The following is a 15,920-nucleotide window of genomic DNA, read 5'->3' on the forward strand; positions in this document are numbered from 1 at the left end:
CCATCTGTCCATGCCATCATGATGGCTGGTGGCTGTGTGCCATGGTTTCGGTTCTGACTCATATCGACCCTGTACAAGGTTTTTGAGGCTATAAATCTTTATAGGAGCAGAACGCGTCATCTTTGTCCCATGGAAGAGCTGGTAGTTTTGAACTGCTGACCTTTAGGTTCACAGCCCGATTCGTAATCACTACGCTACCAGAGCTCCTTATACCATCATAGTCCCCCTGCCATTTTGGGTCTGGGCAGTTTCTTGCCCTTCCCTCTCCCCCTCCCCCAAAGGTATTCCAGTTAGTTATATGTTGGATCCGGCCCACATGTTTTGTGTTGTGATGCTTCTGGCTGTTCTCCCACCTCAAGTCTATTTCACAATGGTAGACAAGGGAGACCAAGATTCAAAAGATGGCCAAGCATCCTAGCACTATTCCCCTCTTTCCCCCCTTTCAAGCCATGCTTCAATCCCTGTATCCTGAAGCCCTGTTATTCCAAGGTTGTGCATACCTCGCCATTTAGCTCTGTCTCACCTAGCCCATGCGTACATGCCCAACCGTTCTCCCATCCGCTTTGTTCTTCTTTTTCCCCTCTCCCTTCTTGTGTACTGCCAGCCTCTACCCCCACCCCGCTCCCAGGTTCTCCTGTGTCTATTCCTTACCCTATGCTCTTTCTTCCCCTCCCTCCCCACCTCTCTTCTCTTAGGTATCGGTGATCAGCACTTATATATTTAGATTTTTCCCCCCTCCCTATTGGGTGGGTTCCTTTTCTTAGTCTTTTACAATAATGGTCTTATGCAGTATTTCTCCTATTGTGACTGACTAATTTCACTCAGCATAATGTCCTCAAGTTCATCCATGTTATGCGGTGTCTTGCAGCTTCCTCTTTGTTCTTCAAGGTAGTATAGTACTCCATTGCGTGTATGGACCACAGTTTGTTTATCCATTCTTCAGTTGATGGGCATTTTGGTTGTTTCCTTTTTTTTTGCTATTGATTTACACCATTTAAGTGCTGCTATGAACATTGGTGTACATATATCTACTCGTGTAATGACTCGTATTTCTTGTGAGTAGATACCAAGTAGAGGGATTGCTGGATCATAAGGTATTTCTATTTCCAACCTTCTGAGGAAGCACCATATTGCTTTCCGGAGTGGTTGGATCATTTTGCAGTCCCACCAACAATGTAGGAGGGTCCCAGTCTCTCCGCATCCTTGCCAGCATTTGTTGTCCTCTGCCTTTTTGATCTTTGCTGATGATATCTCATTGTTGTTTTGATTTACATCTCTCTGATGGCTAGTGATCGTGAACATTTCTTCATATGCCTGTTGACTGCATGCATCTCCTCCTTGGTGAATTGTCTGTTCATGTCCTGTGCGCATTTTTTAATTGGATTATTTATCTTTTTCTTGTAGAGGTGTTGTAGTTTCCTAAATATTTTAGAAATGTGTCATTGTAAGATTTTTTTCCCATTCTGTGGGGTCCCTTTTTACTCTTTTGGTGAAGTCTTTTGATGCACATGAGTTTTTAAGTTTTAGTATGTATGAATCCCTTTTTATGTGGCCATAGTGCTATTAGGGAGATCTGGTAGTGTAGTGGTTACAAATTGGGCTATGAGCATTAAGGTCAGCAGTTTGAAACTACCAGGTGCTCTGCAGTAGAAAGATGAGGCTTTCTGCTCCTGTAAGCCTTGGAAACCCTGTGCAGGTTTACTATGAGTCGGAATTGACTCCATGGTCCTTAACAACAGCAGTGCTATTAGGGCTCTGTTCATCAGAGTGTAAATGCTTTTATGTTGAAAATTCTTAACCCAGTGTGCATCTCTTTTGTGCAAAGGATAGACTGTTGCATCTAGACAAGTCATTTAGTAAGTCGTACTTTAAATCTAAATATAGTAGCAAAAGGAAGTAATAGTAATATTTAATTATAAAATAATGTAAATCCAAAGTAAACGGAAAACAAAATCATACTAAATAATTTTCCCATGTGGAGAAACTGACTTTAAATATTTATCCCACTATATATTATTTCCTGCATCTATGTGTGTGGTGGTTCAAGCTCTCCAGCTGCTCCTCAGAAACCCTATACAGGGACTCTATGAGTCCAATCAACTTGAAGGCACTTAACAACAACAACAATGTGTATGGCGGTATGATGGTTATGTGCCACTGAACTGGTTCATATATGTGTGTTGTGGTTAAGTGTCATTAAGATGGTTCCAACTCATAGCAACCCTGTATAGTGTTTCTGAGGAGTAGCTGGTGGGTTTGAACCTCTGACTTTGGGTTTCTCAGCCCACTGTTAATCCTATAGCTCCATACCACAAGTCCCATATATGTGCATGTACATATATATTTCTGGAGAAATATGAGGCTTTCTGCTCCATTAAAGGTTTAGAGCCTCAGGAACCCTGTGCAGGGTCACTATGAGTTGGAACCGACTCCATGGCACATAACCTCCAACACATATATATTTATATGTATTATTAAATTAAAATTGAATCATATATTATTGGATTATACATTAACATACACTGTACATTATGTTTTCAGCCTGCTTTTTTATGCATAATTTGTGATGCAAATATTTCTTTGTGGATGAAATGATATATAATTCTTTTTCATGCCATAGGATCTTTTATTAAATGAAAAAAAAACAAAAAACAAAAAAAAAAAACAGGCATACTTTTAAAACTACTTTATTTTACACATTGAATTTGTTTATAGTTCCGGGCGATTAGAGAAATGTTCCAGTGAAAAACAGTGTATGTACATCTCTGTATACCTGGTCTATTACTTTATAAAGATAGACTCATTTGCCTTCATTAAACAATGAGATCAATTAATTATTTAAATTTTACTAAACTGTGCTCCTGGTGTATTATATCAATATGTTTTCAATATAAGCAGAGTTTTCAAATTATTATTATTAATCCAAGGTACAGATTTGACTGTTTTATTAGGTGCCTACCATCCCTGAAAATCTGTAAGTTTAAGGCTAGAAATTATTTTAAAGTACTGTTTAGAGGTTTCCTCAAGAATTTCTTTGGATTCATTTAAAAATATACAATGAATAATAATGAAAAATATATACATGCTATTAATAGCAAAGCACAGCCAATGATCAGGATTTGATGCCCCTGACAAATGTCAAATTACCATTTTGTGATCATTGACTTTAATTTCCTCAATAACTTACTTTGAAATATCTACAAATTATCCTGAATATCACACATATCTACCTGTATTTTCAGATATGCATTTCTTGTTCAGATAACTTTTTCTACAAATATGCTATTCGTTCTGGAAAGTTTTTTTTTTTTTTTTTTTTTTATGTAGACTAGTAATCTGCCTGACCATTTTCTTTAAGTTTATTTCTTTGTTTAACAAGTTTCATAGAACAGAGGGTTTTTTTTATTGGCTTTCATTGTCTCCCTGTTTATCAATTAAACAATGAATATTTTCACTGTTTAAAGGTGGAAATTAACAGGGAGGAAATCTCAAAACAACAAGCATTCATTCTTGTGAGGATTGGATAAACTTTGCTTACACTTTTTGAAAGATAAAATCCATCTTTATACAAGTTTGTTAAAATTTTATTTTCTCCACAAATCATTAAGCTCCCTAAGTGATATGATTTCTAGAAAAACCAAATTCCCCTGTACTGAAGATGTTTGCTGTAAACTGTACCATTTTTATTAATACTCTCCTTTTAAAAGTTTAATTTATAAGTTGGGTCTTACATCATTGTCTCTTTTAAAAATGGTATCATTCTTTAAATTTTAAAATTCAGACACATTTGTTGAAAATGTTCTTTCTTTACATCGTACTCCTAGCCCATTCAAAAATATCTTCTATTACCTACCGATGTGTATCAATCCTGAGCTGTATCTATGTATATCAAAATCTGTACTCACACACATGAATATACAAGTAGATTGTTGTTGCTGTTAAGTGCCATGCAGTCAGTTCCCACCCATAGCATCCCTGTAGAGAGTTTCTGAGGAGCATCTAATGAGCTTGAATATAGGCACACATTTAAAGTATTATGCTAAGCATTGAATTTTTTTTTTTAATTCCAAGGCTACATTCAAATATTAATTTTTTTTCCTGTTGTGATTCATGTGAAAGTTTAAAAAGCACATTAGTTTTCCATTTAACAACTTCTTCATATTTTCTTTTGTGGCATTGATTGCTGTCCCCAGATTATTATAGTACTATACCCACTTCCTTCCTTAGTTTCCCATTTCCATTCAACTTTCTTTCCTTTCTTCTCCTGTGTTGGGATCTTTATCCCTGAGTAAAGGCTCTCTTGACCACTTGTGGTTGATTGTTCTCAGCAATGCATACCTCCATGTGTCATTGTTCACCATATAGGATTTTCTATCATTTGACTGAAAGTTGAGTAACTAGATTAGAGTTGTTGTTTTTTTTTAATCAGAATAAAAGTGGAGGATAATTCACATGTCTAGGTATATATGAATATTAATTGTTTAAATTAGTTATCTCAAACATTTGAAAGTTGTTTTCATTGTTTCATAGATGAATCAGTTAAAGGGAATTAGACAAGATAAAATGACCATGACTTGTATTTCTGCCAGTTATGAAAGATAAACCAAAATTTCCCTAACACATTCCTAAGGAGTTTAGACTCCCTAAACTCTCACTAATCGACTTCGTAGAACTACATTTGATGTGTTTATGACCTTCTTATACAGTACAATAGAATCTACTTTAATGCAACATTACAATGTGTGTTATATATTAGCCACAGGGAATTCTTGCCTTCAGTGTGATTGATTATAATGGGAACGTATTGCCAGCAATGTTCTATGGATGCTGCTAACAGTTGCAGAGGGAGCTGAGGTTGAGAGTGACAATGGTTCCATGTGACCTGATTGTATCTGATTTATGGGGACTTAGAGGACTAAGTGGGGACTTAGTGAATACTGCTTTTGCGTCTCCATTTGCAAAGATTGTGACCTGCCTTTCCCATTGCCAAGGTGCAATTAGAAGTTGAGATGAAATGGTTTTATATGTCTTTCCAGCAATCTTAAAAAGACAAATAACAGAACATAATTCACGTATAGTCTCCCTAAAGGTGTGTGCCAAAGGCTAATATTGCACCTATTTATTGTTTTTACTTTGCCATTGAAGTATGCAGGAATTTTCTAAAACATCTATCATAGCAGGCAACTTAGCAATGTGAAAGATGGAGGTCATTTAATTTAAACTTTCCCCAGAAAATATCTAAAGGATCTTTTAAAATGATCTTATAAATCTTATAAAATAGTTCAATCTCTTCTATAGAATTTTGAATTAATAGAGAAATTTGTTTATATTTAAATATCATATGCTTTTTAAATATTTGCATTACATTTCTTTTTTCTTGTCCTTTTTTTCTGCTTTCTGGAAATGCAAGAGATATAGTTAGTGATCTCGTCATAATAATTATTCAGACTTCTGGCAGATCTTGTCTTCTTCAGCTTAACTATCTTCAAAATTTATCATGCTTTCTCAAGGTGTTCATGATTTCCCTCCTATCATCCTTAAAATGGTCTTCATTTTGACCTGTCTCTGCATCTGACACCTTTTTTCATTGACTGCAAAGCCTGTTTCATTGTCCCAACAGGCTGATTATAGTGTTGGCACGTGCAATCAGCTTATAGTCGTTAAACTATCATGATTTTACTTTTCTAATCATATTTGCAGCACTTCATTACATTTTAATGATTTAGTTGTTTTTAAATTTCTAATCTAAATGGAAGGGTTAAAATTTATTATTGTACAACTATACAATTTTTTTCTGTATCTTATTATCCATATGTTAGGATTTTTTTATCCTTATCTTTTATCATAAAATACATTATGTGCCTTTCTGAACTTTCTGACATTCATAAGTTTTATATGCATAACTTTAAAGTCTTCATTCATGTCAGGAATTAAAAGCAAAATTGGATAAATATTAGAATGGAAAGCTAAGTAGCATTTCTGTATATTTTAATGGTGCTTCATTATTGTGTTTCTAGGTGTAATTATTCATCCAGAGATGCATCAATTCAACTAGTTTTGTGTTTATTATCCTTAAAAATAGCTTGAGATTAAACTATTTTAAAAAGATTTTCATTCTAGAGTTGCATCATTCCCCTCCCTTACTAAAGTGTTTGTTGACCTTGAAGCACATTCTTGGCTTCTCCTCTAATGTCTGTCTAGTTCCTCCAATGCATCCTCTACACCTCTCCTGGTCATACCTGCCCCAGCCCTCCCTGGAGATTTTAAGAGAAGCAGCTGTGCAGGGACACTAGGAAAGAGGGGACCTGAGGCTCAGCACAGCCCTCAGCTTACCCTGGGGAGTTTACTGCCTGGGGTACACTTTTTTGCCCATGGTCCCAATGAAAGCGAACTGTCTTTTCCAAAATACAACTTGAGCCAATTTAAAAAAAAAAAAAAGAGCTACTGTTTGTTGTTGTTAAGTGTCAACAAGTTGGTTTCAACTCATAGTGACTCTGTTAGGGTTTCTAAGAGTAGCTGTGAGTTTGAACTGCTGACCTTGAGGTTTAAAGTGACCTTGCGGTCTAGTGTTTAGCCTATGTTGTTTTTATTGTTACGTGCCGTGGAGTCGGTTCCGACTCATAGCGGCCCTGTACAGGGTTTTCGAAGCTGTAAATCTTTATGGGAGCAGAAAGCCTCGCCTTTCTCCCGTGGAGCAGCTGGTAGTTTCAAACTGCTGACCTTGCGGTTCCCAGCCCAATTCGTAACCACTACGCTACCAGAGCTCCTTAGTGTTTATCCTATAGCAGAGTACATACATATATTCCTCCCATACTCGTACCGCATGTGTCTCTGTGCATGTATCAACCCACAGAATGTTGCTGTTCCAAGGTTGTATGGTGGTTATGTACCATGGAGTCGCTTCCAACTCATAGCGACCCGGTATAGAGTTTTCGAGGCTGTAAATTTTTATGGGAGCGGAACAGCTGGTAGTTTCGAACTGCTGACCCTGAGGTTAGCAGCCCAATTCATCACCAAGACGCTACCAGAGCTCCTTATGTGTGAATATTTACCTCTATCCCCTTTAGCCCTAGTATTCGTCTCTGTGTTTCCATCTGCTATCCTTTATTCCTGGACTCCTGGTGTGACGCTGTATCAGACTACAAAGCCATTTGAACTGCAAGGTCGGTGGTTCAAGCTCACCAGCTGCTCATTGGAAATACTATACAGGGTTACTATGGGTCAAAATCAACTCAACCGCACGGCTCGTAACAGCAGCAACAAGAATCCTTTATTCCTGTGTGCCTCTCAGGGTCTCCTTTTGCCCTGATCCAGCTGTAGTGATTTACCTCATATTGTGCACTTCCCTTCACCAGAATTAACTCTCCTTTAGTTCTCTTGTGGCACTGTAGGATAAGCACTGGATTGCTAACCACAAGGTCAACAAATGCAGAAAAGAGATTTGATAAAGTAGAACATCCAGTCTTGATTAAACAATGATTGTTGTTGTTATGTGCCGCGGAGTCGCTTCCGAGTCATAGTGACCCTGTACAGGGTTTCCGAGGCTGTAAATCTTTACAGGGGCAGAAAGCCTCATCTTTCTCCCGCAGTACAGCTGGTAGTTTCGAACCACTGACCTTGTGGTTCACAGTCCAATTCGTAACCACTACGCTAGCAACAGTAAAAGCTCTCAGCAAAGTGAAATAGAAAGGAAATTCTTCAACATAATGAAGGACATATATACAAAACCAAATGAGCTTGGGGTGGGGGTAGGGGGGCACTGTGTGTTACGCATTTGGCTGGGAGACTAACTGCAAGGTCAGTGGTTCAAACGCACTGTGAATTCAAACTCTCTACAAGTAAGAATTGACTCAGTGGTAGTCAGATTGCTTCCTTTTTGTTTTGTTTTTTATGCAAAAACAACAGCCAGTATTACTCTCAATGCAGTGAATAAATGCGTTCACCTTGGAACAATAAAAGACAAGGATGTCCTTTATCATCACTGTTATTTAATATTTTACTGGGAGTCCTAGCAAGAACAATAAGTCAGGAAAGGGAAATTAAGGGCAGACAAATTGTTAAGTAAGAAGTAAAATTATCTCTATTCAGAGATGACATCATACATGGATCTAGAAAATCACAGACTCCACACAATAGCTGCTGGAACTAATTGATGATTTTAGCAAAGAGGTAGGGTACAAGGTCAACATATAAAAATCAGTTGAATCCCTCTACACTAACAAAAAGAATTCTGAAAAGAAAATTAGAAAAACAATACCTTTTACAATAGCCCTCACAAAAATAAAGTACTTAGGAATAAATCAACAAGAAATGTAAGAGACTTATAAAAAGAAAACTACATAACACTACTAAAAGAAACCAAAAGATATCCACATAAATAAAAATTAAAATTAAAACATGCTGTACTCACAGATGATAAGATTTAATATTGTGAAAATGTCAATACTACCCAAAGTAGTACAATACAAGTTCAATCCAAATTCTAACAGCATTTTTTAATGAGATTTAAAAAAAAAAAAAAAATCAAGCACCATCTTTATATGGAAAGGAAACAGGTTCAAAACAAAGCATTACTGAAGAAAAGGAACAAGGTTGAAGACTTCAGGCTTCCTGATTCCAGAACATACTACAAAGACACAGTCATTAAATTAGCCTACACCCAGTACAATGGCAGTACATAAGGCAATGAAACAGAATTAAGAGCACAGAAGTAAATTCTGCTGAGGGGACAATAATGGATCTGTCCGATAAGCATTGGATTGTGAACCACAGGGTTAGTGGTTCAAGCCAGCCAACCATTTTTTTTTTGGTATAGGGGCTATCCTGGCTTCAGAGAATTAATTTGAAAGTATTCTCCCTTTTCTATGTTCTGGTAGTATTGCTGTTGTTAAACACCATCAAATTAGTTCTGATTCATAGTGATTCTATATAGCATTCCTAAAGAGCAGCTGGTAGGTTTGAATTGCCAAACTTGCAGTTTATAGTCCAGTGCTAATCCTACAGCACCACACCTTTCTGGTATATTGTGATATTATCATACCAGACACTGATATTAGTGCCAAATCATCTTTGAATTCTTCACAGAATTTTCCAGTGATATTGTGTGTGCCATAGCTTTCTTTGCTGGGAGGTTTTGTATAAATTTTTGTTTGTTTGCTTGACCTGGTCAGTTTCTTCTTTAGATGTTCTACCTCAGTTTGTATTATTTTGAGTAGGTAGTGTATTTCTAGATATTTCTTCACTTCTTCTATGTTTTCAAATTTGTTGGAATGTAATTTCTCATAGTATTCTGTTATGATCCTTTTTATATCAGTTGGTTCTATTGTAATGTCTCCCATCTCATTTCTTTTGGGGATTATTTGCATCTTTTTCTTCTTTTCTTTTGTAAACTTGATCACTGGTTTATTGATCATTTCAAAGAACTAACTTCTCATTTGATGATGCATTCAATTTTTTTTACTATTTTCTGATTTCATTTATTTCTGCTTTAACCTTATCTCTTCGTGTAGCAATCAGCACATGACTGTGAGCCCTAATGCTGGCAGTTCAAAACCACCTTAGAAACCCTATACTGGGTCACTTTGAGTTGAACTGACTTAATAGCACTTAACAACAACAACATTTATTTCCTTCTGGTGGCTGTGGACTTCTTTTGAAACTTTTTTATTTATTCAAGTTGTTGAATTAATTTATTAATTTTGGTATTTTTTTTTCTTTTTTGAAGCATGTGTATTGCCATAAATATATTTCTAAGTACTCCTTTTGCTGTGTTTAAAGGTTTGGGCATGTTGTTTTCATTTGATTCTTTGAATTGTTTTCTTTAATTTTTAATTTCAGCAATTACCCAATTACCTAAGCATGTTGTTATTCAATTTCATGTCTTTGGTTTCTTCTTCTTACTGTTACTGATTTCTGGTTTTGTAATATTTTGACTGGATAAATTCTTTGTACTTTTTCAAAGTTTTTTTAATTTATTGAGGCTTGCTTTGGAGCCTAAAGCAATGTCTGTTCTGAAAATGATCCATATGAGTTGGGGAACCATATGTATTGTGTTGGATGGTGTCTTTTAAGTCAAGTTGGTTGATTGTGATATTTAGATATTTTGTATATTTGCTGAGTTTCTTTCTAATTTTTTTATCCTTCATTGAAAGTAGTCTGTTAAACTATCATACTATTATTTGAAATTGCCTGTTTATTCAACAGAATTTGGTTTATGTGTTTTAGTCCTCTAATTGGGTGTGTACATTTTTATTATTGTTATGTCTTCTTGGTGAACTATTTAATTATTATATAATGCCCTTCCTTGTCTTTTATGATGGATTTGGACTTAAAGTAGTTTTTATAAGAGATCATATTGCTACTCCTGCTCTGTTTTGGTTACTGCTTGTGTGATATCTATATTTCCCATTCTTTGATTTGTAGGCAGCAGTTCATTTTTCCTGAGATGCTTCCCAGTGTTTTTGGGGTTTTTTTTGGCTTTGATTTTAGAAAGTTTGATTGTGATATATCTTAAGGACTTTCTTTTGGAGTATTTCCTATACAGGATTTGTTGAGCTTCTTGGATGAATATCTTCTAATTTTTCAGAATATTAAGGAAGTTTCTGCCAGCAAATCTTCAAAAATGTTTAGGGTTTTGATGTGTTTTGGTTTGGTTTTTGCATCTTTCTGCGATTCCTATCAATTATAAGTTATTCCACCTGATGATAGTGCCCCACAGAGTTCATGGGTTTGTTTTTGTTTTTCCTGAATCTTCCTCCATTCATTTATCTGAATGTTCCTTAAACAAATTAGTATCAAGGAATTTGCCATCTATTTCTCTGACTCTGTCTTCCATTGATTCAATTATATATATTCCTATGTTCTCCCACTGAGATGTCTAATTCTGAAAAAAAAAATTTTTGGCTTATCTTCTAGGTTTTTAGTTGCCTTTTTGCTGTGATTTCATGTTATCTATTTTGTCATTTCATTCTCGTATTGTTTTATTGAATTATTTTAGTGTTTTGTCTGTGTTTTCCTTGTCTCTGTGTTTTCTTTAATGCCTTTCTTGATCTCTTGGAGGATCATAAATATAATTATTTGGATTTCCTCCTCAGGTCTTTCCACTACCATTTCTTCATTTGGAAGATTCTCTGGTCCTTTATTTTTTCCACTTACTTGAGCCATCTTTCCCTGCTTCTTTATGTGTTTTAAAGCTGTCTGTTGTCTCCAAGACATTATGGTGTTATTGGTTGCAGGTTCTCTTTGCTACACCCTGACATTTTGCCTTTTAAAAAGAATTTGATATATCCAGGTGCGCAGGGCAGGTGTACTACTGTGTTTGCTAGTTTGGCAGTACTGGGACACTCACCACCTGTATCTAGTTGGGTGAGTTAGTAACTGGGTGTGTAAGCATTGGTCTGTATTTGCTGGTCCTGTAGAGCACTTGAGGCTGGTCTGGGTGGGCATTGGTCACTTCTTTCTTGAGTCCAGGGATGTATGAGCATGTGGAGGCCCTCATCGAATGGGTGGAGTAGCTACAGTAGTGAGTTTGGCAGGTAAGTGGGGGTACAGTTGTCCATACTAATAGAGTTGGATACCACAGAACACTGGCTGAGAATGGATGACATTTAGGTGAGCAAGTGGTTATGAAGTTGCTGTTACTTGTCACATTGGGGGAGAGTTAGTAATGGGCTGTTGTGGACACAGTTGTAAAGTTACCACAGCTTGCCAAACAGGGTGTTGGGTGGTGGTGTTGGTAAGGGAGAAGGTAACTGTGTGACGGAGAGGCATGTCATTGGTTTCATTGTCACTGCTTCTTGGCAGGAGGTCAGGTTTCCTTGATGCGCAAACGTGCACCTGGGTGTATGGTAGCCACTGGTTGCTAAGTCAAGGAGAGATGGTTAATTGGCTTATGTGTGTACTGTTGTGTGATCGCTGTCTCCCACCAGTTTGGGACTAGGAGTCAGGTAGACTTGCATATAGGCGTTTGGTCACTGATGTTGCCAAATCAGAGAAGTGTTGCATATGAACAGTTGTGTGGTTGCTGCTTTTCACTAGGTCAAGGGATGAAGGGTAAATGGCATGTGGATGAATACAGGTGTGGGTGATGGACAGTCCTGGTTGGAAAGCAGGATTATATTATGGTCTCCAGATGGGTTTGTAGCTGGGGTGTGGGACCCTGTGTTGTCACACATGAGGAATGTGGGAGAAGGGGGAATGTGCCTTTTCAGTTAGAAGCCATGAGTGTTCTGGCACGTCTATCCACTGAAGACAGCAGCTAAGACTTGCTGCCTATGAAGTGCAAGGGTGGGTGACTGAAAGTCTGGTTAGTTAGGGAACATCCTTCCGATACTCTCTGAGGCCTCTACCTCACCTGTACTACTAACTGCAAAAGGTTAGGACCACCACTTTGGCTATACCTGACAGCATCCTGGTTCCTTCCCTACTCTGTGGATAGCAAACTCTTTGGGACATTTACCGTCCTTTTTGTGATTTTCTTCCTTAGATCTGAATCATGTTCTATGAGCCTTGCTTCTCTCTGATGTGCCGATCTCAGATATATATAAAGTTACTCTGTTTCTTAAGAGAACATTGTGAATTTGCTTTCTTGGTTTCTCACCTAGCTTGTTACAGGTTTTGTCTCAAAATAACCAGGTTAATACAGGATAGCTGGCAATAACCCCTCTGCTCCATCTTACTCCTCAGTTGCTGTATTCATTTTGCTTTTTTCTTTCCAGTCAGTGTTTGATTTGATTCTTTATCTTTCCTTTTGGACATTCAGGACTCTGGGTGTTCTATCTGCATTTATATCTCCTTTTTGGGGGTGGTCTTTGGTAGAGAATGATGGTATAGTGTGTGTGACTAAGTTATCATCTTGGTTCCTTCCCCTTCGTAATTTGTTAATAAATTCATTACCAATCCAATAGCCCATAAGCATAATGATAACTGAATCCTATGTTTTGAGACGTGGAAATGAACAGAATTCTGTTTTCTTTTATCCCTGAAGACTATAAAAAAGGCTCAAATTTCCTAAGTTATTACAATTTATAAATAAGCAAGAGTAGAAAATTTTATTGAATGAATCATTAATTGTTTTGACAATGATGAAAAGTTTCAGTTTCAGGTGTTTTAAAATAAGATGCTATTTCTACATTGCAGCCACCAATGAACATACACTCTATCGTGGTCCAAGTTCAATGCATCAACAAAAAAGTTGGCACTGTTATCTACCATGAAGTGCGAATTGTGGTGAGAGACAGGAATGACAACTCCCCCACGTTCAAGCATGAGAGCTACTATGCCACTGTGAATGAGGTCAGTTGCTGTCTACTCTCTGTGTTATTTTTGTTCATCTATTTAGTTAGCTGGTAATAGAACTGATTTTAAATGATTGCTAAGTAGTAATAGGCTTAACTTAAAATAAATACTAACTGTCCCCAGGTTACAAATGAGGTCTGTTTCTAAGAGTGTCTTCAAGCCAGATTTGTAGGAAGATTGGTACAGGTGCTTACAATTCTTACTTTAGTCCAAGAACAGGATTGACGGCTTATCAATGATTTAATAGCTGCACATGCAACATGTGAAAGTGATTGTGATCAAGGATTTGTTGTAACTAAGAGCTGTTTCTTAGGAACCACAGTGTGGCATGGTAGGATAAGTACTAGGCTACTAAGCATAAGGTTGACGGTTCAAACACCAACTGCTCCTTGGAAATCTTATACAGGTTTGCTATAAGTTGGAACTGACTCAGTGGCACAAACACCACCACCTGGGTTTGGTGTAATCATTTCAAAGTGAGATAAATTCACATAAATATAAAGGACTAGAGAGAATTGTCTGTCAATTGTTCATAGCCTGGAGATACACTGTACCAAGAAAACAGTTTTCATAAATACAGTATTAAAAGAAATAATATATAGGGTAACATGTGATGTAATTTCATAAATTTGCTTTGACTTCTGAAATAAAAACGGGGGGAAAACACCAAAATCAAGGACCCTAATGGCACAGTGCTTAAAGCACTTGAATGCTAACCAAAGGTTGATGATTCAAACCCACCAGTCTATTCACAGAAGAAAGACTTACAGTCTTTGTTGTTAAGTGTATCCAGTTGGTTCTGACTCATAGCAACGTGGTATATGGTTTCTGATGAGCGGCTGGTGTGCTTGAACCACCCACCTTGCATTTCAAACTGACTTTTCAGTCCAGCTCATTAACCCGCAACACCACTAACCAAAAAGTAGGTTGTTCAATACCAACAATCTATTCACAAAAGACAGATGAAAGATGTAGCAGATAACTTCTATACAGAATTACAGCCTAGGAAACCCTATGTGCTGAGTCTACGATGTTCTTTAGGCTTGCTGTGGGTCAGAAGTAATTTGACGGCAATAGGATTGGTTTTGGATTTTGGATGGTAGAGAACTCAATTTATTTATAACAATAACCAAATCAATTGTTACTTTTGATCTGCTTAGAAAAAGTAATCCGTGAATCCATATCCATGCCTCCTGAGACTCCACAGGAATTATTTGTCCCATTGTAAACATTGGGTTAATCCTTTTTATCTCTCAGGCAGTAGCATTAAGTAAATAATAGTAGAAAATATATGTCTGAGATTCTATTTCATCATATTTATTTCCTCATTTTAAATTCAACTTCTGATATGTTAAAAACAAATAAATAGAAATTACTACTGAAAGAATTAAATAGTGAATATGTCCAGGTTTTCTCTTATAATACAATTCGATAAAATTAGTAAATGTATTTACAAAAACAATATAAATACAAGCACATTTATTAGGAAGTGCTTTTCTTCTTGTTGCTTCAATTTGTTTTCTTAAACCATGGTTATCCTGCCAAGTTTTCCCTATTATATTGTTAGAAAATATTGAGTATCTCTAAACCACCAACGCTCCTTGAAATTCCTATGTAGGATCACTATGAGTGGGAACCAACTTAACAGGACTTACCAACAACTAGTCCACCTAATGTGTATACTATAGTGAACAAATAAAAATTAATGATACTACTGTGTTAGTCCGTATTTTAGTAGATTATCTTTACCTCCAAAATGAGTTTTAAACATTTAAAAATATGTATCTGACCTTATAGGGGAAATTGGCATATTTTAGATTTAAACACAGCACTGCAGTTTTTTTTTTCTCAACATATTTATTTCTCAAATTATATAAATGTATATGTACATGGCTCTTCAGGATAAGGCACTGGATCACAAGGTCAACTTGAACTTTAAGGCTTAAACTGACCAGCTCCTCAGAAATCGTATACAGGTTCGCTATGAGTTGGAACCAACTGATGGCACTTAACAAAAACCACATCCTTCTATTAGTGAAAAAAAATGTTCAATATAAGATTTTTTGTTTATATTGAAGTGAAAGCAAACAAATTTCTGTATGAAGTTCAGCAGTACAAGTTACTGTTCAGTATGTGCTTACACACTTTTGAGTTGCTTTTCGTTAATAGATTCCTGCTGGAACAGAGGAAGCTTAATTATTCACTATTCGTTTTAAATATATTTATTGTTGTCAGCTGGTGAGTTCGAGCCATCAACTTTGTGGTTTAAATCCTCCTTGCAGTCCAGTGTGCCGTCCTATAGAGCCACACCAGAACTCCTTATATATATATTGCTATTGCTGCTGTTGTTTAGTGCTGTCGAATTAGTTCTGACTCATAGCCACCCTGTATAGGGTTTCCAAGGATTGGTTGTTGAATTTGAGCCATTGACCTTGCAGTTCAAACTTACCTTGCAGTCTAGGGCATTATCACACAGTGCCAAGCAGCACTTGTAAACATATATGTTGTTGTCGTGGTGGTTAAGTGCCTTTGAGTTGGTTCCGACTTATACAACCCTGTATAGGGTTTTCGAGGAGTGACTGGTGAGCTTGAACTGCTGACCTTGTGGTTCAAATTGACATTGC

At 36.7% G+C, this 15,920-nt stretch overlaps 1 protein-coding gene across 3 annotated transcripts in view; it reads left to right on the top strand.

Moving 5' to 3' along the window:
• The window catches only part of PCDH15 (protocadherin-related 15), a 1,066,306-nt gene that overhangs the window by 387,989 nt on the left and 662,397 nt on the right, over positions 1-15,920 (top strand). For all 3 annotated transcript variants that reach the window (XM_006831105.1, XM_006831106.1, XM_006831104.1), the window contains one exon: positions 13,138-13,293. In XM_006831105.1, coding sequence (XP_006831168.1) covers positions 13,138-13,293 — 156 coding nt within the window. The remainder of the gene's footprint in view (positions 1-13,137; positions 13,294-15,920) is intronic.

Source organism: Chrysochloris asiatica, unplaced genomic scaffold (assembly GCF_000296735.1).
Source record: "Chrysochloris asiatica unplaced genomic scaffold, ChrAsi1.0 scaffold00003, whole genome shotgun sequence".
NCBI classification, from domain to species: domain Eukaryota; kingdom Metazoa; phylum Chordata; class Mammalia; order Afrosoricida; family Chrysochloridae; genus Chrysochloris; species Chrysochloris asiatica.